The sequence below is a fragment of the Loxodonta africana genome, chromosome 7, assembly GCF_030014295.1.
Source record: "Loxodonta africana isolate mLoxAfr1 chromosome 7, mLoxAfr1.hap2, whole genome shotgun sequence".
Taxonomy (NCBI): domain Eukaryota; kingdom Metazoa; phylum Chordata; class Mammalia; order Proboscidea; family Elephantidae; genus Loxodonta; species Loxodonta africana.
In genome coordinates, this window is record NC_087348.1 from 51859222 (window position 1) to 51886848 (window position 27627).

Consider the following 27627-nt stretch of genomic DNA (forward strand, 5'->3'; position numbering starts at 1 on the left):
TGTGCTTAAAATATGAGAAAACTCCCCATGAGATTTAAAAAGGCACCAAAATCCATCCAACTGATATTCTTCATGAGGACATTTTATAAATCCTGAAAAGATTTTCCAAAGTGCTGAACTGGTTGTCAGAAATGCAACGCTTAGTCTTGAATAACTACATGCCTTTCAAGGGAACACTGGAAGCAGCCTTAGAAATAATAACGTAAATATGCCAACTAGAACTAATTGATTAAATTTACTAGTTAGCACTGCTTTCAAAATGTAAAATCTCTGGGAACTGAATATTACTCATTCCTTTTTAGATTTTGATTTTCTTCAGCCAGGGCAACATGGACCCATAATGTCAGCTAAGAAGGCAGAGGGAGAAAAATACATACACTTGAGGCTGTCTGCCCTAGATTGTTCTTTTTTTCTTTATTAGAAATAACTCATTTAGTAATTTATTTTGTGATGCAAAAAATACGGATGTCAAGGGCTCCTTTAAATGATTTTTTAGAGACCTATATGGCTGTGGCCAATATTGATGAGGCTTTCCCTATAAGAGAGCATCAATTTTGAGCTATGAAAGACAGGAAAGCATTCACCATTAGGCAGTTAAAATATCTCCCACCTCCTACCCAAGTATTACAGAACTCAAGCTTATTTTATACAGAAAGTTAACAGAGGGCAGGAAACAAACATAGTTAAAGCACACCATATGAAAAGAAAGTTTTACAATGAACTATCACCACATGCAAAAGGAGTTCTGTATAACAAAGTTATTTCCATATCCCCAGGGGGTGACCAGGAAAAAAGAGTGCTTTGACCTGGTTATAACAAATTCTCTCTCTCTTGGTAACCTATCCTGGTCTTTAACAAATTATCACTCTCAAAGGTTTTCCTTCTATCAAATCTAAATCCTCACTGTTAGAAGTTCAAGTTCATTTCCTTCTTTTGAGGAGCCATTTACTGAAGATGGGTCAAGACGGAAAAATTAATGTTGGTAGTCAAAAGAAATGACAACGTAAAACTAGCTTTCTTCTGAGATTTTTGAGAAATCACTCTGGTATGAAAGGTTTAAAATCAGCAAGTTATATGTGAATAAGGGATGCTTCTGTTCTCTATCTGAACAGCAGACTGATCTCCATTTAAAACTGAACCCAAAGCATTCTACTTACAGCCTCTGGTACTACTAAGATCTGAGGTACTAAAATGCTATCCAAGAATAACCCAACTCAGTAATTAGCCTTTTGAAATATATGCAAAGCAAACTGATATTATATAAATTCTAAGCAGAAGATATGGCTATTTATGTGAATCATGAATCAGTTCTCTCACTGCATTTGGTTTGTTTAAACTTCTTTGTGACATCATCGGTGACCTCCAAGAGCCCACCATGATACAGTAGGCGGTAACTGTTTCAATTAAAACCTTAAAGGCAAGGACTCAAAGTTCAAAAACAAATCCACAGCTCCAAGGACTTCCCAAAGGCAATGGGAAAAGGTTGAAGATGCTGATTCTTTGTTCTCTAACCCTGTTTCCGATTCCTTTCGGAGTATTTTTTGATTCCTGATTCCTACCTTGCCCCTTCTCTTCAGACAACAGGCTTCTAGTCAATTTCACTAATATGTTCTTAAAAAGTACCCAGGCTGTGAAGTGGCAAAAATGCAGAGCGACAGTACAAACACATAGCCTACACTCCTCCTTAGGGTATAGTTTTATGTGAATTATTCTTTTCTTAAGCAAACTGGCACCACATAGCAAAGCCTGGTAAAGATGAGAATAATCATCTCCGGTAGAGCTTTGTGGCTTTAGGAATGCAGGGAACTTCTCACACACAACACATTCACGTGTGTTAGTTTCAACACTTTCATAGCAATTATATCATATAAACCAAGGATCAAAAGATTAATCTACATATAGAGCTTACGCTGAAATGGAGCCACTTCATTCTTTTTCCAGAGGTACAAACACAACGTAACGTTAGGAACATGCTCACATATGTGCCAAATAAAGGTAGAACCCAATAGTCAAGCCATATGTGGAAGATAATCCAAACTTGTCAGGTTCTTAACATTAAAAAAAAAAAATTATCTTATCAGTCTTAAAAAAGAAAAATAGAACTGATCAGTTCAATGAGTAAATCACTATTAAAAACAAATACTCCAGCACATAAATAGCTCATGAAGTCTTTGCACACAAAGATATCACGCGCTGCCTACAAGAGATATTTATTTGTACAACTCCCTCTGAAAATAAACTTATGTTCCACTTGTATCATTGGCTTTATCCTATAATGCTGTTTGTTTAAAAATAAAGCCTTGTTTCTCAAAACAAATACTCATAACCTCAGTAGTAGGAGCCTTAAAATCACTTTGTGAGGTTTAATGCTATGCCAGCATTGGGCATGGAAGGGGATTCAATAACCAGCTACAGAGACAGTGAGCTTTTATCAATACATTTGAGTCCATGCTGAGCCAGGCGCACTATGACAGTATGCAATGGAGTGTTTTCCCCACTGGCTTTAACTGAATATTGACTCCCCCCATTAGCGTGTAGGGTGCATACTGAAGGTTCAAAACAGAAGGGTGAAGGACTCCTATCCCAAGGCCAGTGCAGAAAGACAGCCTATCACTTTGTGTAACTGCAGTCCATGTGTGACAAACCTGACCTACATTTCTCCGTTCTCCGTTTCTTTTTCACAACAGCTTAGCACTGTTTTAAGAAGCTATTTTCTAAAATGCAAAAAAGAAATCACTTAAAACTGCTAAAGTAATGTGTGTTCCTAAAATAGCATTTATAACAATCTCATATAGAATAGTTTATCCTGGAGATAATCATAAAACCTAGCTTAAAACAATCTAAGCAACAGCAAAGAGTGCTTTCTGATGTTACCCCTATGTAGTATCTTCCTTTAGATGGCTATTTATACGATATACAGTCTTAAAATTACTACAGTTAAAATTTTAATCAGTATATAATTAAATTTAATATTAAGTTTTTAAAATATAGAAAGCATAATAATTAGGAATGAATAATTAAACATTTTCCATTAGTTATAAAAAGCAGCTTCCCAAGAAGGCACATCCTCGTAGTTTTGTTAACTTCTCAACGGATATACAGTAATCACTACTAAGACTAAGACATAATTAAAGACAATGATGGAGGGGAGAAGTGAAGAAGGCAGTAATAACTTGGTGGAAAAAATAAAACACCCTGGAAAATGCTCCCCAGGAACGGCTGCAGATCGTGCTGCACAGAGCTGCCAAGGTGCTGCAGCTCCTCACCACAAGGACCTACCATGCCGCTGCAGGTCATACTCTTTTTTTGTCTCTTCATTCCCTAGAATCTTCCATGCCTGATCAATTTCGATGAACTTCTGTATGCATTCCTCCACTGTTCCTGCTGGCACATCTGCACTTTGTTTGTCTGGATGGTACTGCCAATCAAAAGTAAGGGTAGGGAATAAACAGAGGGTTATGTCGAGGTAGGAAGTTAAAAAAAAAAAAAATTGTAAATCCAAGCTTTAGTTAAGACAGAAGGTGATGAGAAGATGAAAACTAAGATGGCAAGGCAATGAGACAAAGAGTGTTGGGCACAGGAGACAACTGCCAGGTTAATTAGACCACTGGAGCAGCTATAAATCCACCAGTGACATGATCTGTCACAACGTGCAAAGACAGCATTTTCTGGATAATTTGCTGATGGAATCACTGGTCTCATGGACAATTTACCTAGGGAGGATGACTAACACAAACAGAAATAGGTATGTGCAGAAGAACAGGACATGAAAAAGGAAGAGCAAGACTTTGTAGAGTATGAAGTTTTCCTTATATAATGTGCTTGGCTGTAAATACCAGTGCAAAGGAACTACTAAGTTTTTCTTATGAAAGGAGACCATACAATCATAATTTAAAATAAAATTGTATCTAATTATACAAATAAAACACTTTTCATTTTCTGGCTCAGCCTTGAGGATTTTAAAGTTACAATTTTATACAACTCAGCAAAACATTTAAATATGATTTAACTCATTAATGAAATCTTTTTTATGTGAGTTTCCGATGTCTAAGAAATTTTTAAGAATATTTTTAATATGCAATAATTTCTTTAGACTATTTGGTCAATAATGAAGTTTTATGACAGTACATCAATTCTCAAATGCTGATATAAATGTGGCTTATTGAATACCTCACTTACACTTTCCCTTTCTTTATTCCTTTTCTTCTATGTCCTTTGTGGTTTTCTCTTCTCTTTTTATCTATCGGTTCTTCTGAATCAATATGTTTTTTGCTTTTCTGCAGCCTCTCCACAAACAAGTGAAGAAAAGTTACCTAAATTTTGAGACAATTCATTCAAATAATTTTGGGATAACACTAACAGATGTTCAGAAATCTAATTTTTTTTTTTTTTTCATTTTATTTATAGACCTTTGTCTTAGTTATCTAGTGCGGGTATAACGAAATACCACAAGTGGATGGCTTTAACAAACAGAAATTTATTCTCTCACAGTTTGGGAGGCTAGAAGTCAGAATTCAGGGTGCCAGCTCCAGGGGAAGGCTTTCTCTCTCTTTCGGTTCTGGGGTAAGGTCCTGGTCATCAATCTTCCCCTGGTCTATAAGCTTCTCAGCATAGGGACCCTGGGTCCAAAGGATGTACACGCTCCTGGCTCTTCTTGCTTATGGTAATGAGGTCCCCATCCTCTCTGCTGGCTTCTTTCTTTTTTATCTCAAAAAATACTGATACAAGATACAACCTAATTTTGTAGACTAAGTCCTGTCTCATTAACATAACTGCCTCTAATCCTGTCTCATTAACATCACAGAGGTAGGATTTACAACACATAGGAAAATCCCATCAGATGACAAAATGGTGGGCAATCACACAATACCGGGAATCATGGCCTAGCGACACTGACACACATTTTGGGGGTACACGAGTCAATCCATAACAACCTTGCAATTAAGGCTTCTTAAAAAACTGTAGAGTCTGTTGTATTCCGTTTTTAAACCCTAGACATATTTGGACTGCATATTAGTTTCTTATGGCTGCTGAAACAAATTACCACAAATTTGGTGGCTTAAAACAACAGAAATTTATTTTTTCACAGTTCTGGAGGCAGAAGTCCAAAATAAGTATAAATGGGGTGAAATTAAGGTGTTGGCAGTGCTGTGCTCCCTCTGAGGGCTCTTCCAGCTTCCGATGGCAGCTGGCATTCCTTGACTTGTGGCCACATCACTCCAGTCTTCAAGGCCAGCATTTCACACCTCTCTCTGTAATGTCTTCACATCACTTTCTCCTCTGTATGTGTAAAAGCTCCCCCTTATAAAAACACTTTTGACTGTATTTATGGCTCACTCAGGTAATCCAGAATAATCTCCCCATTGCAAGATCCTTAACTTAATTACATCTACCAATACCTTTTTGTAAACAAGGTAACATTTACAGGTTCCAGGGATTGGGACCTGATATCTTCATGAACCATCATTAGCTTTCCACAGACTGTATTTTTCCTTTTAAGAACTTCATTTTGTACTGGAATTTTCTGTCAAAAAGACTGGACTGATGCTTTAGCATCCCAAATGATACAATTATTTTCTTGCTATAACTGCGGTTTTTTAATTGAACCACGTGTCATGGAATAACATTGCATTCTAGTAGCACAAAAGAACAGACTTAAAAGCCTCAGGTGGTGAGCTACTTATTTCTAATAAAAAAAAAAATAGTAGTCAGGAAAATACCAAGTTAGTGAAAGAGACAGAATTATATTTTTACTATCATAGAACTGGTATATGATGCATGATAAAATGTAGTGATAGCTTTTAGTTTGGGGCAGCCAAGAACAAATTCTTGATTTTGTAAGGCTTTCTCAGTTAGGCTGGTATTATGATCAGACTAACCTGTGAGAAAGATCCTCAACAAGGTGTGTACTAAGCATGTGCTAACTTTGCACTAAGTGTGTGCTAAGTGTAACAGTCTTGACATGTGTATGCTGAGTGCGTGACATGCATGTGCTAAGCATGTGACAGTGTTGCCATGTGTGCCAAGTGTGACATGCATGTGCTAAGCATGCACTAAGCAACTGGCATGCCCGTGACATGTGTGTGCTAAGTGTGTGGTGCAGCTGTGACACGCCTGTGCCACATGTACTAAGCATGACACGTGTGTGGACATGATACACAGGTGCTATGTGTAGGCCAAGTATCATACTTGAGTTTGATATATTTTACATTCAGGATGTTCTTTTAAAAGATGAGACAAAAAAATTCTACCTTTGCTGCAAATTAATGCAATAAAGAAATAGCTGTTCTCTTGTCAAGTCTATTCTGACTCATGGTGACCCCATGTGTTACAGAGTAGACCGACTCTACAAGGTTTTGTTGGCTGTAATCTTAATGGAAGTGGATCACCAGGCCTTTTCTTCCATGGTGCCACTGGGTGAGTTCGAACAAACAACCAACCTTTCAGTTACCAGCCCACCCAGGGACCTTAAAGATTAAACAATGGGCTCAAATAGGCCTACTATTGTGAGGACGGTACTGAACTGGGCAACATTTTGTTCTGTTATACATGGGGTCTCTATAAGAGCCAGAATCAACTCGATGGCACTTAACAACAATATCACAATGAAAACTAAGTGTTCCAAGTTAGAAATTGTTTAATATTTGACACCTTTTTTTTACTAATTATAAATGCCAACCTCTTTTTTTCATTGTTGGTACAAATACCAACTTACTTCACTGATAAAGAAACTGACAAAATCTTAACAATATGCCAGCAGAATTTTAACCTGTTAATTTTTTTTTGTTTTTCTAAAGAGAAGTGCACAATTTGCATCAGGCTTCAGCTACCAAACACTGCAATGGTGTTCACTGATAAATTTAACACAGAAACCGGAAGAGGACAAAAAAAAAACTTATGTATTTATAAGGTGTAAAAATAGCATAATACAATAGAGTGTGAAAATTCTATCAACTTCAAAAAGGTTTTGGTGAAAATTCACATATCTGTTAACTCCAAATAACCTTTTGTATTCAACTAAGCAACATATAAAGTTGAAATTAAATTGTATTTTTTAAAAGTAAATGCACAAGATAGTCTTATGCTACACTGCTCACCACCCAATGAGGTAATAATTCAGGTCACCTAAATAGTAGTTTATCTACTTTAATGCTTTTCTTTTAAGGAAAATATTTTATTTTACAAATAGCTTGCTATTTAAGTCTTAAACTGAATAAAAATTTAGGGCATACATTCATCCTTTACTACACACTTGTAATTATGCTGTTTTCATTTATAAAATACTGACTGCAAATAAGATATGTAATAATCAACTATGACAATGACTGTGAGCAAATTAAACAAAAATCCCCAAATAGTTAGCAATTATTTATTATTTGATCAATGTGGCCCCTAAGGACATTTCACTTTGGTTTTTACATGTTAATAGATGAGTTTAGTGTAATTAATAGAATGCTAAATCTCTATCTCTAGCTTCAAACTTTCATGAACTCCAGACTCATTTCAAAATACCTTCTAGACAGCTATCTTGTCAGCATTACAAGCTCAACATGTCCCAAATCTAATTTATTATCTGAACCCTAAAATTAGTCCTTCTTCCTGTTCAATTCCTTGCTCTGTTAAAAGGACGACCATGCTCAATAAATGCTGAATGAATGAATGTCAGGAGTGTGACACACCTGTGACCAACAACTCCTTTTCTCTCCATTTACTTCTCTCACATAGCAGCTTCTCATACCCTTTTCTCTTCCAATCTCCCTTCTAAAAAATGTCCTAGACCCCCAAGAAGTCTTCCATGCAGCACTCTCCAGCTGAAGTGTGCTAGTTCGGAGTCTTGGTCAGCTGCTCGTTTCCAAGGTCTTGCTTTCCTTCAAATCTGAAAGAGATGGGAGAACTAAACTTCTACCTGTCAGGCCCATTCTGCTGTGGTGTCCCTACTACCATCACTCACCAAAAAGCAAGAATTAAGTATGGCTGGGAGGAGGAAGCCATGGGCATCAGTACTCCCCACTATTTGGCCCCTGAAGTTTCCGGAAGTAAAGGATGCAGACAACAGGGTCGTCTTAGCCAACTGGTAAAGAACTAGGTCTATGGGACAACAGTTCCCCTTTGCCATTTTGCAATACACAAACTTCCACAATAGCCGTCTACGGAAGGGTCTATTTATTCTAGAAAGGAAATAGATGGGTAAACCAGGAAAAGGTATAGAAAAATTTAACAACTTTAACAAAAACTTCTTCAAACTACTGAAATGTCTGTAGGGCTATATCATTTCCTGAGGTCATAAGTATACAAGTATTCAAGCTAATTATCAGCTAGATGGCTTATATTTATTTTAAATGCAAAACTTTAACTTCTAAGGGGTACCGACTAGTCCTAGCACAATAGGAATTGGTTAAAACAAGTCTATCCAAACTGTTCATGATTTCATATTCCTACTTTTTCTTTTTCTGTTGTATACAGTATATCTAACAATTTGTCAATACCATAGCCACCATAAAGATAAAATGATATATGCAATGCAGTGTCATGCAAACTGTCACTCCTCATTAATGAAGATTAGTTTTGTGAAATAATTGAAGAATTAGATATGTTATTATTCTTAACACATTTATTGACTACACACGGTCGGTAAAATGTTTCACTAAAGACCTTTAGGTAGAGGATAAAAGCACAAATTCAACCACAGCAGGAATGATACACATATGTATGTATGCACATACATACACACATGCCTACATACAGTCATGTGCCACATAACATCTGTTTGGGCAACGTTTGGCATTGACTGCACATAGATCTTTGGTCCCATAACGTTATTAAGAGAGTTCAGATTGGAGAACAGGGCATAGGGAACGCAACAGCTTCCCATCCACAAGACACGTATCTCATGTTTCTTGTATATAAAGTGGTTGTAATGCCAGTCGTATAATGGTACAGTACAAATATAACCTATAATACATATGTCTTGATAGCCATAATAAGCGCCTATGTTACTGGCTTAGGTATGTATTGTACTGTACTTTCTATCTAAAAAGTTGACCATATAACATGAATGCTTTGACTCCTAGGGAGCAGCATCCAATCAGCTGTATGACGTGTCTCCTGAGTGTTAAAGAAATTATCTCTCTGTTCAATGTTCTTCAAAAATATTACCATGAAGCGTATCATGGCTCCCAAGTGCAACAAACCAGTGCTAGTAATAGCAGTAGCAAGAGGCAAAGGACAAGTATCAATCTGGAAGTGAAACAAACGGTAATTAAACAGTGCAAATGTGGAACATCAGTGAATGCCATTGCTCACAACTTAGGCATGTCGCACTGGCCAATCACCACGATCCTCAAAAACAAAGAAAAAATTCTCCAAGGAGTTAAAGGATTGGCTCCACTGAAAACTACAGGGCTAACGAAAATGTGAGAGGGACCTGTATCAGGTATGGAGAAGTTGCTAATGAGCTGGATTGAAGACCAAACACAAAAGCGAATCCCTCTCAGCACGATGATCGCTGTTAAGGCAGAAAGCTTGTTTGAGATGCTTAAAAAAAAAAGAGGACCAGACTACGATATGGTGTTCGCACAACATCCAAGTCATGTAATGTCCTATTTCAAAGAACACATTGTGGACATTAAGCGTATATACACGCATATATGTACATATCCATATTAAATAAAAAGTGTACTTGTGATTTTTAAGTATCTGTAAAAATTTACATCTGGCAAGGTCCATGTGTATAGCTGCCGTTTATGTTGGTGAAAGAAGGTATTTGCAATAAAGAAGTCATTGGTCTTGCGAAATTCTATCATTTGATCTCCAGCATTGTTTCTATCACCAAGGCCATATTTTCCAACTACTGATCCTTCTTTGTTTTCAACTTTTGCAATCCAATTGTCAGTAATTATAAATGCATCTTGATTGGGTTTTTTTTTTTTTTTCTTGATTGCATGTTCGATCAATTTCAGACTGCAGCAGCTGATAAAAATTTTCTGTTTCTTCATTTTTCGCCCTACTGGTTGGTGCATAAATTTGAATAATAGTTGTATTAACTGGTCTTCCTTGTAGGCGTATGGATATCCTATCACTGACAGCATTGTATTCAGGGTAGATCTTGAAACGTTCTTTTTTACGATGAATGCAACACCATTCCTCTTCAAGCTGTCATTCCCAGCATAGCAGACTGTATGATTGTCCGATTCAAAATGGCCAATAGCAGTCCATTTCAGCTCACTAATGCCTAGGATATCAATGTTTACGCGTTCCATTTCATTTTTTGACGATTTCCAATTTTCCTAGATTCATACTTCATTCATTCCAGGTTCCGATTATTAATGGATATTCGCAGCTGTTTCTTCTCATTTTGAGTTGTGCTACATCAGCGAATGAAGGTCCTGAACGCTTTACTCCAACCACGTCATTAAGGTTGACACTACTTTGAAGAGGCAGCTCTTCCCCAGTCATCTTTTGAGTGCCTTCCAACCTGGGGGGCTCATCTTCCAGCACTATATCAGACAATGTTCCACTGCTATTCATAAGATTTTCACTGGCTAATGCTTTTCAGAAGTAGACTGCTGGGTCCTTCTTCCTAGTCTGTCTTGGTCTGGAAGCTCAGCTGAAATGTGTCCTCCATGGGTGACCCTGCTGGTATCGAATACCGGTGGCATAGCTTCCAGCATCACAGCGGACTGCACCTCAACATAAAGAAAACAAAAATCCTCACAACTGGACCAATGAGCAACATCATGATAAATGGAGAAGAGATTGAAGTTGTCAAGGATTTCATTTTACTTGGATCCACAATCAAAAGCCATGGAAGCAGCAGTCAAGAAATCAAAAGATGCACTGCATTGGGTAAATCTGCTGCAAAGGACCTCTTTAAAGTGTTGAAGAGCAAAGATGTCACCTTGAAGACTAAGGTGCGCCTGACCCAAGCCATGGTATTTTCAAATCACATTATATGCACGTGAAAGCTGGACAATGAATAAGGAAGACTGAAGAAGAATTGACGCCTTTGAATTGTGGTATTGGCGAAGAATACTGAATATACCATGGACTGCCAAAAGAATGAACAAGTCTGTCTTAGAAGTACAACCAGAATGCTCCTTAGAAGCAAGGATGGCGAGACTGTGTCTTACATACTTTGGTCATGTTGTCAGGAGGGATTAGTCCCTGAAGAAGGACATCATGCTTGGCAGAGCACAGGGTCAGCAGAGAAGAGGAAGACCCTCAACGAGGTGGACTGACACTGTGGCTGCAACAATGAGCTCAAGCATGACAACAATTGAAAGGATGGCTCGGGACTGGGCAGTGTTTCGTTCTGTTGTGTATAGGGTCGCTGTAAGTCGGAACCGACTGGACGGCACTTAACAACAACATAAAAATTTACCTTCCTCCATAACATCCCAACAGATCTTACTAAGGAATTCATTGTGAAAACTCTTAAAATTTGATTGAAAAAAAAAAAATTACTGTCATCGAGTCAATTCTGACTAATAGCGACCCTGTAGGACAGAGCAGAACTCCCCCATGGGGTTTCCATGGATTCGAACTGCCAACCTTTTGGTTAGCAAGCATGCTCTTAACCACTGTGCCTCCCCGGTTCCTTGTTTATAATAGAATCCTACACATAACATAGTCTCATGGTCCCAGAGAGAGGCTTAGAGGGAGGCTTAGGTGTGATTATGTGACCAACCACACTGACAAAATGGTATGAAGAAACATACATCCCTTTGGCCTACCAGAATCTCTAGTGACTACTACCATTCTTCAAAAGAGCCATTTTAAAACCATGAAAATTTTCTGAAAGTGACCTCTTGATCTTCTGAACATTTTTATTTTTAAAATTTCTGCTAAATGTCACTACAGCAGTGATTACCTTTAAGAGACTCAATCTGAGGTCAGTGGTAGCTCTAAGAAGAAGGGGCAAAAGAGGAAAAGGAAAAGGAAGGAGGAAGGAGGAGGGGAGGAGGAAAAGGAAGGAGCAGGAGGCAGAACAAAAGGAGGAGAGGGAGGTGGAGAGGAAAGAGAAGGCAGGAAAATGAGCAGGAGAGAACAAAAGAGAAGAGGAATATGAAAAGGAAAAGGAAGGTTGAGGTAAAAAGAAAGGAAAGAGTCTGAAGAAGACTGAAGAAAGATAAAACCGTGCAATAGTTACAGTAGGTGCTGATGTCTTCCAGATAAAGAATTAAGAGGTAGATCTGAAGGAACCTGATTCACAAAAACGTAAGAGGTAGACAGATACATGGGTGTGTGATTCAATCTACAGCAAAACCTTTTGAAAACCAAGACTGTCTTCTGTAATGTACTTTGAACTGTGAGATTTATTAACTCTAAAATAAAATCTTGCATCAATTTTTTTGCTAATCATATACCTTTTTCGATTACATTCAAGTGTAACATAACCCAGGCTTCCTTATGATTATACACAGAATTAGGAAAAAAAAATTAAATCTTGTGCAGTGGGTCACATTATACCCAATTTAAATGTAAAGCCAGACCAAAAACAGAAAAGGCTATCAACAAGTCTTCGATTTCATGTTCAGCGTGAGCTACAAAAAGATTTCCAAGATAAACACTCTGCCTTCAGTATTCCCCAATGATAATTAGGGCAGAGCACTGGCTAACTTCAAGTGCCCTCTAAGGTTCAGGGAAGACGTGTTTTTTCTGTAACTAAGGACTTAAGAAAACTGATGTCGAGCTATAGCCACCCCCACCAAAGAGAGGGACAGATCCTACGGAGCTGCTCTCCCGCCACTATTCCCAGCACTGCTCTCTGGCCGCTCTGGCCCATCAGGTACTAATTAGCTAGTGTGTTCTGTCAACACTTTGACGCTCTTCTTTTATTAATTGATCATTCTGCCACATTAATGATACTAGTACATTGGCTTTTAATTCCCTCAAGTGCTTTATATCCCTGAGATGGGTGGGAAAAAAAAGGTAAAGTAGGTTGAAGAAAAGAAGAGGTCACAGATTAACTTTACCTATCTCATACATGAATCAACAATAAAACTGTTTCCACTAAAGCTTATCTATGTCTTTTATTTGCAAAAATGCTCTCCTGGACCTAAAACGCATAAATTTTCCTTAAATAAAATAATATCTATTGATTTAACTGTATACTACAAGAAACCACAATTGGGATGAAATATATACCAAAAAAATGACATTTTCATTGGTAAGTTCAAAATTAATAGCACAAATTAAATGCATGAGGTTGTGGCAATCTAACTACCTGTACTGAACAGTGTCCCCCTAAGTTTCACATCTACTCTGAACCTCAGGAAGTGACCTTATTTGGAAACAGGGTCTTTGCAGGTGTAATTAGTTAAAATGAAGTCATATTGGCTTAGGGTAGGCCTTAAATCCAATATGACTAGTGTCCCTGCAAGAAGAGAGAGCACACAGAGAGGAAAACGCCATGTGGAAACAACAGACACACGGGGAAGAAGGCCATGTGAAGACGGAGGCAGAGACTGAAGTTGTGCTGCCACAAAGGAAGCACCGCCTGGTTACCTGAAGCTGGAAGGGGCAAGGAAGGATTCTTCCCCAGAGCCTTCTGAAGAACGTTTAAGTACTTTTTGAAAGGATAAACACACTTTGTACTGTCACTCTTGCACATGGATTATATTTTCTCTATCTGAATCACAAAACCTTAAAAAAAGTTAAAACAAAAATTTGTGTTTTCAACTGTTACTGTTTTTTACATAAAATGAAAAATGAATTATTGACTGTTCTCTTGGTAATATCTTAACTGCTGTTTCAAGGTAAGAGGTTTGTAGTGATTTGTTATGGCAGCCTGACGAAACTAATACGATGAAACCAATGATAAAGGAAATTTACCTAGAATGAAACTCAACAAACAACATAGGTGGCTTTCATACTGACAGAAACTGATGAGCAAAAAAAGAAAAATAAAGTCTTTAATGACTGTATTTAAGTTCAGTGAACTTAAAATACTATTTTTGAGATAAAGGTCTAAGTAGGCTTCTTAGGATGCCTATAAAACACATATCCCCTGAGATAATTTTCGGTTTTCGTTATTGCAAATCACTGTTATTACAAAGCAGCCGTTGGAACAGTTGGTGAGGAAGAGCTTTGAGACAGTGCAATAGTAATCCTCCCATGAATCTGCATATAATTTAGGTAAGCAAAAGAGATACACATTGACTGACATAACTATACATTTCATTTTGTCTCATTTTTTATGAGGGCCCAATGTGTTTATAACAAAATTGTGTTACAAAAATGTTAGGTATTAAAATGTTATAACTGTGTATTTTACACTTTGACTCTGCATTAAGATTATGAAAGCTGAAAAAAAATTTTTTTACATAGGTAAAGTCAAGTACAACACACTACTGCCACCTAATGCTTAGTAAAATATTACCTAGAAAAGCGGCCAACAATTCATTTACCGTTTTAAGCAAAAAACTAATAATTGAAAACATTTTTAAAATGTTTTAACTTTTTTGAGGTTTTGTAATTCAGGTAGAGAAAATACATTCCATGTGCAATAGTGACAGGAGAAAAAGTGTTTATCCATTCAAAAAAATATTTATAGGCCACCTTACTACAAGCTGAGGACCTGGTGGCACAGCGGCTAAAGAGCTTGACTGCTAACCAAAAGTCAACAGTTCGAAACCACCAGCCGCTCTTTGGAATCCCTGTGGGGCAGTTCTAGTTCTACTCTGTCCTACAGGGTCGCTATGAGTCAGAACCCACTCAATGGCAACAGGTCATTTTTTTTTTTTTTTTTGGTTTACTACAAGCCAGACACTGCGCCAGTCAATGAGGATATGGTAACGAATAAAGCTGGATCCCTGCCCTTAAGGGACTCACAGTCTAGTGGGGGAGAACAGGCATGTGAACAATTAATTATAACAACTGGAAACATGAGATATTACAATAAGATCACAGCATGAAAAACCTGTTAATTTATCAGAATAAACTGGGGAAGGTTCTGTAATAAAAGTAACATTTGACTAGGTTTTGAAGGATGAACGGGAGTCTGCTTATGGGGAAACTATGGCATCGTTGAGGGAAGCATTCCAGGCAGAGCTGTTAGGTATTGTTGAGTCGGTTCTAACTCATTGTGACCCGACGTACAACAGAATGAAACACCACCCAGTCCTGCACCATCCTTATGATCACTGTCATACTTGAGCTCACAGTTGCAGCCACTATGTCAATCCATTTCATTGAGGGTTTTTGTTTTTTTCACTGACCCTTTACTATACCAAGCATGATGTCCTTCTCCACGGACTGATTGCTCCTGATAACAGGCAGAGAGAAACAGCAAATACAATGGCAGAAAAATACTAAAAAAAAATTTAAAGTTATGAATAGCAGAACTGTAAACTATACTGGAAACGAGTGAAAGAGGGTTGGGTAAAGAAAAGTAATGAGAAAGTTGAAAACGAGACTGGATTCAGATCATGAAGGAGCTTATTTGTATGCTAAGAAATGTGGACTTTTCCCTAGTTAAAAAAACCCCACACTGCTTTCAAGATAAGGACATAATCATATTTTTGTTTCAGGAACAAAAAATATCTACCAGATGATAGAATAGAATGGGGCGGGGGGGCTGGCAATAAGGAAACTGCTGCACTACTGCAGGACTCCTGAGGAACTACGCTAAGGACGCTGGGGGGGAAGGCAGGAGTCAGACAAGGGAGGAAGCTGGGGACATGAATCTGTGCGGCAGAGAAAGCTACAGCAATATAAGACGGCAGTCTTTCTCAACATTTTTGAGTTATGAATCTTTCTAAGAATCTGGTAAGGAGCTCGGGGTCAGGGAATATGCATACAATTTTACAAACAATTGCGGGCTTATCAGACTTTCAAAAGCACCTGGGCCTCGATTTGGCGGTAAATGAGGAGAGCCAGACAAAATTCCAAAGTACAGTAGCATTTAGCCAGACAGGAAGATGTGATAGAGAAGAAGACAGAGCAGCGGTTAGACAGGCAACAGGGTAATCAGGAAAGGCAGGATCCACAGAAGCCCAGGGAGGAAGGCTTTTCAAAGCAGATGGTACAGTCAACAGTATCCAATGTCACAGTAAATCCACTGAATTTGGCAAGAAGGGGACACTGGGCACCTTAGTAGGCACCATTTAGAAGAATAGTAGTAGGGAAAGCAGACTGAGAAGCAAATTGATAGTAGCTAATTAACATTTGGCAAGGAGAAGAGAGAAATGACAGCCAGAAGAACCAAGGCCAAGGGAGAATCTTTTGAAAGACGTTTTACCGGCTGAGTGAGAGAAGTTAATGGAAGTGGAGTGCTAAAGATGGGTAAGAGACTGGGAGAGGCACTGATCAATAAATATGAAAAACTGGGTTCTTGCTCTGGCTCTGTTCTCACTAGCCATGTAACCCTAGTTGTTCAACTGAACAAAATTTTCTCACCTGGAGAATGGAAAGAATGCATGCTAGAGTATATGCTATTCATTACAGTAAGGACCTCTGTCCACCACATTTACCACTGTACCTGCAGCACCTAGCATAACGCTTAGCACACACACGACACTCAATAAACATTTAATTAATAATCAGTCCAAGGTTTTATAAAGATGAAACGACATAATGTGAATGAACACATTTAAACACAATATAACTTTTTTACAAAAAAATTAGTTGTGGTAGAAAAGGAGGGTCACAGCAAGCCCTCTAATATAAATATAATAATAATAAAAAACCAAACCCATTGCTGTCGAGTTGATTCTGACTCATAGTGACTCTAAAGGACAGAGAAGAGCTGCTCCACAGGGTTTCCAAGGAGCGCCTGGTGTATTTGAACTGCTGACCTTTTTGTTAGCAGCCATGGCTCTTAACCACTATGTCACAGGGTTCCCAAATATAATATTATATATTTAAAAAAAAAAAAAAAAAGTTGCCTTCAAGTCACTTCTGACCCATGGCATCCTATGTGTATAACTGTGTTCCACAGAGTTTCAGTGGCTGATTTTTTGGTAGTAGACTGCCAAGTTTTTCTTCCCAAACATCCATGTGGACTTGAGCTGTCAACCTTTTGGTTAGCAGCTGAGGATTATGTTTGCACCATGCAGGGACTCCCAATATATGTATTCCAGATAATTTATACCCTACCTCCTTTAGAGAGCTCTCTCTGTCCCTTCTTTCCTGCCACACCCCATGATGTCCTCAGGGTCAAGAGGACCCAATCATGAAGACATCATGTCACTCCTTCGTGACTATGTGCCCTCCACTCTAGGCCATGTTGCCCTCCTTCAAGACTATGCTCTAGCCTTTACTCCTAGGAGGTTAACGCAAACCAAACCCTTTGTCATGGAGTCAATTCTGACTCATAGTGACCCTACAGCACAGAGCAGAACTGCCCCACAGAGTTTCCAAGGCTGAAATCTTTATGGAAACAGACCATTACATCTTTTTCCCACAGAGCTGCTGGTGGGTTGAACTGCCCACCCTTCAGTTAGTAGATGAGCGCTTAACACTACACAATCAGGGCTCCTTCTCTAAGAAGTCAGGACACAGAAATTCTTTGCCCAAACAGCCTCAAGTCAAAGCGTCCTTAACTATGGCTAGGCCCCAGGCCAGGAATGGGAAGGGAAGGGGAGGCAGGACAAGCAGTGGCTTTCTCTGTACTGCTGCATTCTGGCACGGAACCTGAAGAATTCTAAATTTGAACCTGGCCTTCTAGGTCAATGTAAAGGTGTATTTGTCATGAAAGCACATTTTTCGTGGTAGAATAACAAAATGTAATTATTTAACATTGTGTTAGCATGATTTGTAGCTTCCAAATGTTTAAACATTTCCTATGTAGACCTCCATTTCTTCCCTGAGCCTAAAAAATATTAGGAGTAGGCTTTGTTAGAATTACTTTGTTATTATCACCTTCTTACAATGTTGTCAAAAGATCGAAGAAAAAAATTCAACAACTTCCTCAGATTTCTAGCGACCTTAGTGTTCGTTCATTTCACTTGGAAAAGGAACAACTCTTTCAATGATAATCTTTAAGATTTACTTTATTTCGCTCTCAGGGAGACCAGAGGCGGATCATGAGTGATATTTAATACCCCCTCCAAAAAACCCCAAGAGGTATCTTCTAATAAATAATTTATTTCAGATGGTTTTGTGGCACATTCCTCTAGTGTTGTTATGTTAGGTGCCGTTGAGTGGGTTTTGACTCATAGTGACCCTTTGTATAACAGAATAAAACACTGCCCGGTCTTACACCATCCTCACAATTGTTGCCATGTTTGAGCCCACTGTTGCAGCCACTGTCAATCTATCTCATAGAGGGTCTCTCTCTCTAGGACGTGCGTGAAACGGCATGAAAGGAACAGCTAGAGCTATCTAGATAGTCACCAGAGTTTGAGGGAGTTCTAGAAGCAAAAAGGTCATTGCGAGAGCAGATTCTAATATCTGCTACACGAAGCTGTGAAGATTATGGTTGAAACAAAACATACAGTAAGTAGTATTTGCTTTTTGCAGTTTTTATTATGCATCAGTCAACTGCTCCCGTTATGTATTTCAACACCTGAAGATCATATAAACATTTACTCTTAAAAAGTTCAATGCTAAGACTCCAGAATAACCTGGACATTATTTTTAAATGGTTTTTTTTTTTTTTTTTTAATTACAAGCGTCATTGTGATTTTGAAGCAGTCATGTCCAAACTAAAAGACTAGGTAACTCAGGTTTTTTTTTTTTTTTTTATTAAGTTTATTGAGCTTCAAGTGAACGTTTACAAATCAAGTCAGATTGTCACATATAAGTTTATACACACCTTACTCCATATTCCCACTTGCTCTCCCCCTAATGACTCAGCTCTTCCAGTCTCTCCTTTCATCACAATTTTGCCAGCTTCGCTCTCTCTCTATCCTCTCATCCCCCCTCCAGACAGGAGATGCCAACACAGTCTCAAGTGTCCACCTGATAAAATTAGCTCACTCTACATCAGCATCTCTCTCCTACCCACTGTCCAGTCCCTTTCATGTCTGATGAGTTGTCTTTGGAAATGGTTCCTGTCCTGGGCCAACAGAAGGTTTGGGGACCATGACCACCGGGATTCCTCTAGTCTCAGTCAGACCATTAAGTATGGTCTTTTTGTGAGAATCTGGGGTGTGCATCCCACTGATCTCCTGCTCCCTCAGGGGTTCTCTGTTGTGCTCCCTGTCAGGGCAGTCATGCATTGTGGCCGGGCACCAACTAGTTCTTCTGGTCTCAGGATGATGTAGGTCTCTGGTTCATGTGGCCCTTTCTGTCTCTTGGGCTCTTAGTTATCGTGTGACCTTGGTGTTCTTCATTCTCCTTTGCTCCAGGTGGGTTGAAACCAATTGATGCATCGTAGATGGCCGCTTGTTAGCATTTAAGACCCCAGATGCCACATTTCAAAGTGGGATGCAGAATGTTTTCATAACAGAATTATTTTGCCAATTGACTTAGAAGTCCCCTTAAACCATGGTCCCCAAACCCCTGCCCTTGCTCCGCTGACCTTTGAAGCATTCAGTTCATCCCGGAAACTTCTTTGCTTTTGGTCCAGTCCAGTTGAGCTCACCTTCCATGTATTGAGTATTGTCCTTCCCTTCACCTAAAGCAGTTCTTATCTACTAACTAATCAGTAAATAACCCTCTCCCCCTCGTAACCACAAAAGTATGTGTTCTTCTCAGTTTATACTATTTCTCTAGATTTTATAATAGTGGTCTTATACAATATTTGTCCTTTTGCCTCTGACTAATTTCGCTCAACATAACGCCTTCCAGGTTCCTCCATGTTATGAAATGTTTCACAGATTCGTCACTGTTCTTTATCGATGCGTAGTATTCCATTGTGTGAATATACCACAATTTATTTACCCATTCATCTGTTGATGGACACCTTGGTTGCTTCCAGCTTTTTGCTATTGTAAACAGAGCTGCAATAAACATGGGTGTGCATATATCTGTTTGTGTGAAGGCTCTTATTTCTCTAGGGTATATTCCGAGGAGTGGGGTTTCTGGCTTGTATGGTAGTTCTATTTCTAACTGTTTAAGATAACGCCAGATAGATTTCCAAAGTGGTTGTACCATTTTACATTCCCACCAGCAGTGTATAAGAGTTCCAATCTCTCCGCAGCCTCTCCAACATTTATTATTTTGTGTTTTTTGGATTAATGCCAGCCTTGTTGGAGTGAGATGGAATCTCATCGTAGTTTTAATGTGCATTTCTCCAATGGCTAATGATCGAGAGCATTTTCTCATGTATCTGTTAGCTGCCTGAATATCTTCTTTAGTGAAGTGTGTGTTCATATCCTTTGCCCACTTCTTGGTTGGGTTGTTTGTCTTTTTGTGGTTGAGTTTTGACAGAATCATATAGATTGTAGAGATCAGGTGCTGGTGGGAGATGTCATAGCTGAAAATTCTTTCCCAGTCTGTAGGTGGTCTTTTTACTCTTTTGGTGAAGTCTTTAGATGAGCATAGGTGTTTGATTTTTAGGAGCTCCCAGTTATCTGGTTTCTCTTCGTCATTTTTGGTAATGTTTTGTATTTTGTTTATGCCTTGTATTAGGGCTCCTAACGTTGTCCCTATTTTTTCTTCCATGATCTTTATCGTTTTAGTCTTTATGTTTAGGTCTTTGATCCACTTGGAGTTAGTTTTTGTGCATGGTGTGAGGTATGGGTCCTGTTTCATTTTTTTGCAAATGGATATCCAGTTATGCCAGCATCATTTGTTAAAAAGACTATCTTTTCCCCAATTAACTGACACTGGGCCTTTGTCAAATATCAGCTGCTCATATGTTGATGGATTTATATCTGGGTTCTCAATTCTGTTCCACTGGTCTATGTGTCTGTTGTTGTACCAGTACCAGGCTGTTTTGACTACTGTGGCTGTATAACAGGTTCTGAAATCAGGTAGAGTGAGGTCTCCCACTTTCTTCTTCTTTTTCAGTAGTGCTTTGCTTATCCGGGGCTTCTTTCCCTTCCATATGAAGTTGGTGATTTGTTTCTCCATCACATTAAGAAATGACATTGGAATTTGGATCAGAAGTGCATTGTACGTATAGATGGCTTTTGGTAGAACAGACATTTTTACTATGTTAAGTCTTCCTATCCATGAGCAAGGTATGTTTTTCCCCTTAAGTATGTCCTTTTTCATTTCTTGTAGTAGTGCCTTGTAGTTTTCTTTGTATAGGTCTTTTACACCTTTGGTAAGATTTATTCCTAAGTATTTTATCTTCTTGGGGGCTACTGTGAATGGTATTGATTTGGTGATTTCCTCTTCAATGTTCTTTTTGTTGATGTAGAGGAATCCAAGTGATTTTTGTATGTTTATCTTATAACCTGAGACTCTGCCAAACTCTTCTATTAGTTTCAGTAGTTTTCTGGAGGATTCCTTAGGGTTTTCTGTGTATAAGATCATGTCATCTGCAAATAGAGATAATTTGATTTCCTCCTTGCCACTCCGGATGCCCTTTATTTCTTTGCCTAGCCTAATTGCTCTGGCTAGGACTTCTAGCACAATGTTGAATAAGAGCGGTGATAAAGGGCATCCTTGTCTGGTTTCCGTTCTCAAGGGAAATGCTTTCAGGCTCTCTCCATTTAGAGTGATGTTGGTTGTTGGCTTTGTATAGATGCCCTTTATTATGTTGAGGAATTCTCCTTCGATTCCTATTTTGGTGAGAGTTTTTATCATAAATGGGTGTTGGACTTTGTCAAATGCCTTTTCTGCATCAATTGATAAGATCATGTGGTTTTTGTCTTTTCTTTTATTTATATGGTGGATTACATTAATGGTTTTTCTAATATTAAACCTGCCTTGCATACCTGGTATAAATCCCAGTTGGTCGTGGTGGATTATTTTTTGGATATGTTGTTGAATTCTATTGGCTAGAATTTTGTTGAGGATTTTTGCATCTATGTTCATGAGGGATATAGGTCTGTAATTTTCTTTTTTTGTAATGTCTTTACCTGGTTTTGGTATCAGGGAGATGGTGGCTTCATAGAATGAGTTAGGTAGTATTCCGTCATTTTCTATGCTTTGAAATACCTTTAGAAGTAGTGGTGTTAACTCTTCTCTGAAAGTTTGGTAGAACTCTGCAGTATAGCCATCCGGGTCAGGGATTTTTTTTGTTGGGAGTTTTTTGATTACCGTTTCAATCTCTTTTTTTGTTATGGGACTATTTAGTTGTTCTACTTCTGATTCTGGTAATTTAGGTAGGTAGTGTTTTTCCAGGCATTCATCCATTTCTTCTAGGTTTTCAAATTTGTTAGAGTACAATTTTTCATAATAATCTGATACGATTCTTTGAATTTCAGTTGGGTCTGTGTGATGTGGCCCTTCTCGTTTCTTATTCGGATTATTTGTTTCCTTTCCTGTATTTCTTTAGTCAGTCTAGCCAATGGTTTATCAATTTTGTTAATTTTTTCAAAGAACCAGCTTTTGGCTTTGGTAATTCTTTCAATTGTTTTTCTGTTCTCTAATTCATTTAGTTCAGCTCTAATTTTTATTATTTGTTTTCTTCTGGTGCCTGATGGATTCTTTTGTTGCTCACTTTCTATTTGTTCAAGTTGTAGGGACAGTTCTCTGATTTTGGCTCTTTCTTCTTTTTGTATGTGTGCATTTATCGATATAAATTGGCCTCTGAGCACTGCTTTTGCTGTGTCCCAGAGGTTTTGATAGGAAGTATTTTCATTCTCGTTGCATTCTATGAATTTCCTTATTCCCTCCTTAATTTCTTCTATAACCCAGTCTTTTTTCAGGAGGGTATTGTTCATTTTCCAAGTATTTGATTTCTTTTCCCTAATTTTTCTGTTACTGATTTCCACTTTTATGGCCTTCTGGGCTGAGAAGATGCTTTGTAATATTTCGATGTTTTGGATTCTGCAAAGGTTTGTTTTATGACCTAATATGTCGTCTATTCTAGAGACTGTTCCATGTGCGCTAGAAAAAAAAGTGTACTTTGCAGCAGTTGGGTGGAGAGTTCTGTATAAGTCAATGAGGTCAAGTTGGTTGATTGTTGTAAGTAGGTCTTCCGTGTCTCTATTGAGCTTCTTACTGGATGTCCTGTCCTTCTCCGAAAGTGGTGTGTTGAAGTCTCCTACTATAATTGTGGAGGTGTCTATCTCACTTTTCAGTTCTGTTAAAATTTGATTTATGTATCTTGCAGCCCTGTCATTGGGCGCATAAACACTTAATATCGTTATATCTTCCTGGTCAATTGTCCCTTTTATCATTATGTAGTGTCCTTCTTTATCCTTTGTGGTGGATTTAAGTTTAAAGTCTATTTTGTCAGAAATTAATATTGCTACTCCTCTTCTTTTTTGCTTATTGTTTGCTTGATATATTTTTTTCCATCCTTTGAGTTTTAGTTTGTTTGTGTCTCTAAGTCTGAGGTGTGTCTCTTGTAGGCAGCATATAGACGGATCATGTTTCTTTATCCAGTCTGAGACTCTCTGTCTCTTTATTGGTGCATTTAGTCCGTTTACATTCAGCGTAATTATAGATAAGTGTTTAGTGTTGTCATTTTGATGCCTTTTTATGTGTGTTGTTGACAATTTCCTTTTTCCACTTACTTTTTTGTGCTGAGACATTTTTCTTTGTAAATTGTGAGATCCTCATTTTCATACTATTTGACTTTATGTTTGCTGAGTCATTGTGTTTTTCTTGGTTTTTATTTTGAGTTATGGAGTTGTTATACATCTTTGTGGTTACCTTAATATTTACCCCTATTTTTCTAAGTAAAAACCTAACTTGTATTGTCCTATATCGCCTTGTATCCCTCTCCATATGGCAGTTCTATGCCACCTGTATTTAGTCCCTCTTTTTGATTATTGTGATCTTTTACATATTAACTTCAATGATTCCCTGTTTTGAGCATTTTTTTTTTTAATTAATCTTAATTTGTTTTTGTGATTTCCCTATTTGAGTTGATACCAGGATGTTCTGTTCTGTGACCTTGTGTTGTGCTGGTATCTGATATTATTGGTTTTCTGACCAATTTCCTTTAGTATTTCTTGTAGCTTTGGTTTGTTTTTTGCAAATTCTCTAAGCTTGTGTTTATCTGTAAATATCTTAATTTTGCCTTCATATTTCAGAGCGAGTTTTGCTGGATACATGATCCTTGGCTGGCAGTTTTTTTCCCTCAGTGCTCTGTATATGTCATCCCTTTGCCTTCTTGCCTGCATGGTTTCTGCTGAGTAGTCTGAACTTATTCTTATTGATTCTCCCATGAAGGGGACCTTTCTTTTCTCCCTGGCTGCTTTTAAAATTTTCTCTTTACCTTTGGTTTTGGCAAGTTTGATGATAATATATCTTGGTGTTTTTCTTTTTGGATCAATCTTAAATGGGGTTCGATAAGCATCTTGGATAGATATCCTGTCATCTTTCATGATGTCAGGGAAGTTTTCTGTCAGCAGATCTTCAACTATTTGTGTTTTCTGTCCTCCCTCCCTGTTCTGGGACTCTAATCACATGCAAGTTATCCTTCTTGATTGAGTCCCACATGATTCTTAGTGTTTCTTCACTTTTTTTAATTCTTTTATCTGATTTTTTTTCAGCTATGTTGGTGTTAATTCCCTGGTCCTCCAGATTTCCCACTCTGCATTCTAATTGCTCGAGTCTGCTCCTCTGACTTCCTATTGCGTTGTCTAATTCTGTAATTTTATTGTTAATCTTTTGGATTTCTGCATGCTGTCTCTCTATGGATTCTTGCAACTTATTAATTTTTCCACTATGTTCTTGAATAATCTTTTTGAGTTCTTCAACTGTTTTATCAGTGTGTTCCTTGGCTTTTTCTGCAGTTTGCCTTATTTCATTTCTGAGGTCATCCCTGATATCTTGAAGCATTCTGTAAATTAGTTTTTTATATTCTGTATCTGATAAATTCCAGGATTGTATCTTCATTTGGGAAAGATTTTGATTCTTTTGTTTGGGGGGTGATAGAAGCTGTCATGGTCTGCTTCTTTATGTGGTTTGATATCAACTGCTGTCTCCGAGCCATCACTAAGATATTGTAGTGGTTTATTCTATATTTGCTCACTGAGTCTTATCTTGTTTTGTTTTCTTTCAATATATGTGGATGGGCTACTAGATTGTGCTGTCTTGATTGTTGTAGCCCTTGACTTAGTTTTGACCTATTATCAGCTGGTTTGGGCTGTTGCCAGATATATATGCCCGAGTGTATTCACTATTCTTGAGTAGAATCTGATTTTGGGTCATCAAGTGTGTGCTGCACCCTAACACCTATCCACCTTGAGAAGTAGTGGTGATAGTTGTGTGCACCAGATTCTATTAGCAGCTGGGGTTCACATTCTGGGGGGGGGGCAGGATGCTGACAGGCTTCCCCCAAGTGTCAGTGAGGTAGGTGTGTCTCTATTCCTAAAGCACCTTGGTGGAAGGGCTCTGCAGCTGTATCTTAGGGCCCCAGTGTAAGTACCTCTACAGATTGGTAGGTGTCACCCTCCTTAGACCCCTAAGGCAAGAGGCTAGGTGGTCTGGGGGGAGCTTCAGCCCTCAGTTCCCTGTTGTGGGTTAGTTAGGGCTCTGTTGAATAAGCAGAGATATCAGACCTGGGAAACTTGTTTTTCCAGTAAATCCAAAAAAAAAAAAATGCAGTCAGATCCCTATCAGAAATGCCTTTGCACGATAGTAGCCACCTTGTTCCCTGTAGGGATGAAAGCCCGAGATATGGATCAGATATGCTTGGCTGGAGCTGGTTCTGTGTTTTTAGTCCAATTAGGGAAGGATTTTTGGTCCCTGGGTTTTTTGTGGTTGCTTCTCTCAGGCCGGAAGAATGGGTTAGGAAAAGACCAAAAAAAAAAAGGGAAAAGAAAAGCTGTGGAGCTGGAGCCGTTCTCCCTCTGGCTCAGGAAATTCCAATGTTAATGAAGCCACCTGGGAAGGGGAGTGGAGGGTTCAGAAAAACAGGAGAGAGTAGCACCCCGGAATATAGCCAAAGTTGCTTATCTTGCTTGGGATGACTATTTTATCTGAGATTCCTGAGGGGCCTGTCACCCATATGTGCTGGCTGTGTAGAGATTGCCCCCGAGGGTCTGGCCCGCAGAAGCCGCGGTCAGTTCCTCCGCTGCCAGTCCAAAGCCCCGCGTCAAAGTTCCCCGGCTGGGACGCTGCACTCCCGGCTCTAAAATCAATCGCTGCTTCCCAGGGACTTCTCCTTCCGCCACCGGCGCGGACAGGCTGGGCCCCCTAACAGGGTCAGTTCAGGGCGGTAGGGCTGCGCCCCGTGTTTTCGCTGTGACCGGATGCCGTGCTCAGCTCCCCTGTGCCCAGTCCAAAGCCCCGCGCCAAGGCTCCCCGTCTGGGACTCTGTACTCCTGGCTCCAAAACCAGTCGCTGCCTCCCAGGGACTTCTCCTCCCGGCCACGTCGCCACGCCACCCCGAGCTGACCGGCTGGGCCCCCTCCCAAGGTCAGTTCAGGGGGGTAGGGCTGCGCCCCGTGTTTGCGCCATCACAAGATGTTGTGTTCAGCTCCCCTGCACCCAGTCCTAAGCCTGGCGCCAAGGTTACCTGACTGGGATGCTGGCTCCGGGCTCTGAAAATAGTCCCCGCTTCCCTGTAGTTGTTCGTTCTCCGTCCCTGTCGCTCAGGTCAACTCTTTAAATCTGTGTTTGTTGTTCAGGGTTCGTAGACTGTCATGTATGTATTCGATTCACTTGTTTTTCCGAGTCTTTGTTGCAAGAGGGATCCGAGGTAGCGTCTACCTAGTCAGCCATCTTGGCCCCCTCTCCGGTAACTGAGGTTTTTTTCAAAAGCCTTTTTTCTGTCTTGTAACTTTAAAGACTCTTAATTCGTCTTTCCTAAGGAAAGGTATTCTTTAACTTACTAAACTACAAATTATACTTATATTCCCCATTTTGTTTTGCAGATACTTTCCTTTACCTACAGGATAATTTGTCCTTTGTCATCCTAATATTCTCTTCTGAAACACTATTTAAAGCTCTCTAAAATACATCTATAGACCAACTATGAAAACCTAAAGCAAAAAATGTTCTATGCTCTTGGCTGAGTTATTAAAAATGAAATGTAACAGCTGGACAGCCTCTGAGGACAGGTGTAGACAAAACACTGGCTTGAAAATTGCCACAGGTCAAATCACTTCACATGCGGTGGCTCTATTTTGTCATCAGTTCACATGGGTCAAGGACTAACATTATCACTGAACCCGCAAGGAATATCAGAAAAGGGAGAACAGCACTGCATCCCACATTGAGAGGCCAAAAAGAACAGGGCCAACTTCCTCCTTAGCCCTTCTGTTTTATTTCTCAGAAAACTGAGGCCCAGAGAGGTTAAATAACTCTCCCAGGGTCACAGAGACGGTAACTGGCTGAGGTGAGATTCAAAGCCAGGGGGGCAAAGTGATCCAAAGTCAGCTCTTAATCACCATGCTACAGAATCTCCCTATGACACCCCATTTTAGAATTTACATACTACACATAAATCATAGCATTTATCACAACAGATACTAAGTATTTAAACACTTGTGTCTTCCTCCTAAGAGGAAGCGCCTAGAATATAGTAGGTACTAATCCAACCACAATAACGTCCCTAACAAATGTTGAGTGAATGGGTGCCTGAATTACTAAAGACAACTTCAGATTGTTTCAGTCTTCATAAATAGATATAAATCCATACATTTGATTAATCTGAAAAATATAATT

General features: G+C 39.0%; 1 protein-coding gene across 1 annotated transcript in view; it reads right to left on the minus strand.

The window, feature by feature from the left end:
• The window catches only part of DNAJC24 (DnaJ heat shock protein family (Hsp40) member C24), a 56657-nt gene that overhangs the window by 13129 nt on the left and 15901 nt on the right, over positions 1–27627 (minus strand). The window contains exon 3 of the mRNA XM_003412302.4: positions 3280–3418. Coding sequence (XP_003412350.1) covers positions 3280–3418 — 139 coding nt within the window. The remainder of the gene's footprint in view (positions 1–3279; positions 3419–27627) is intronic.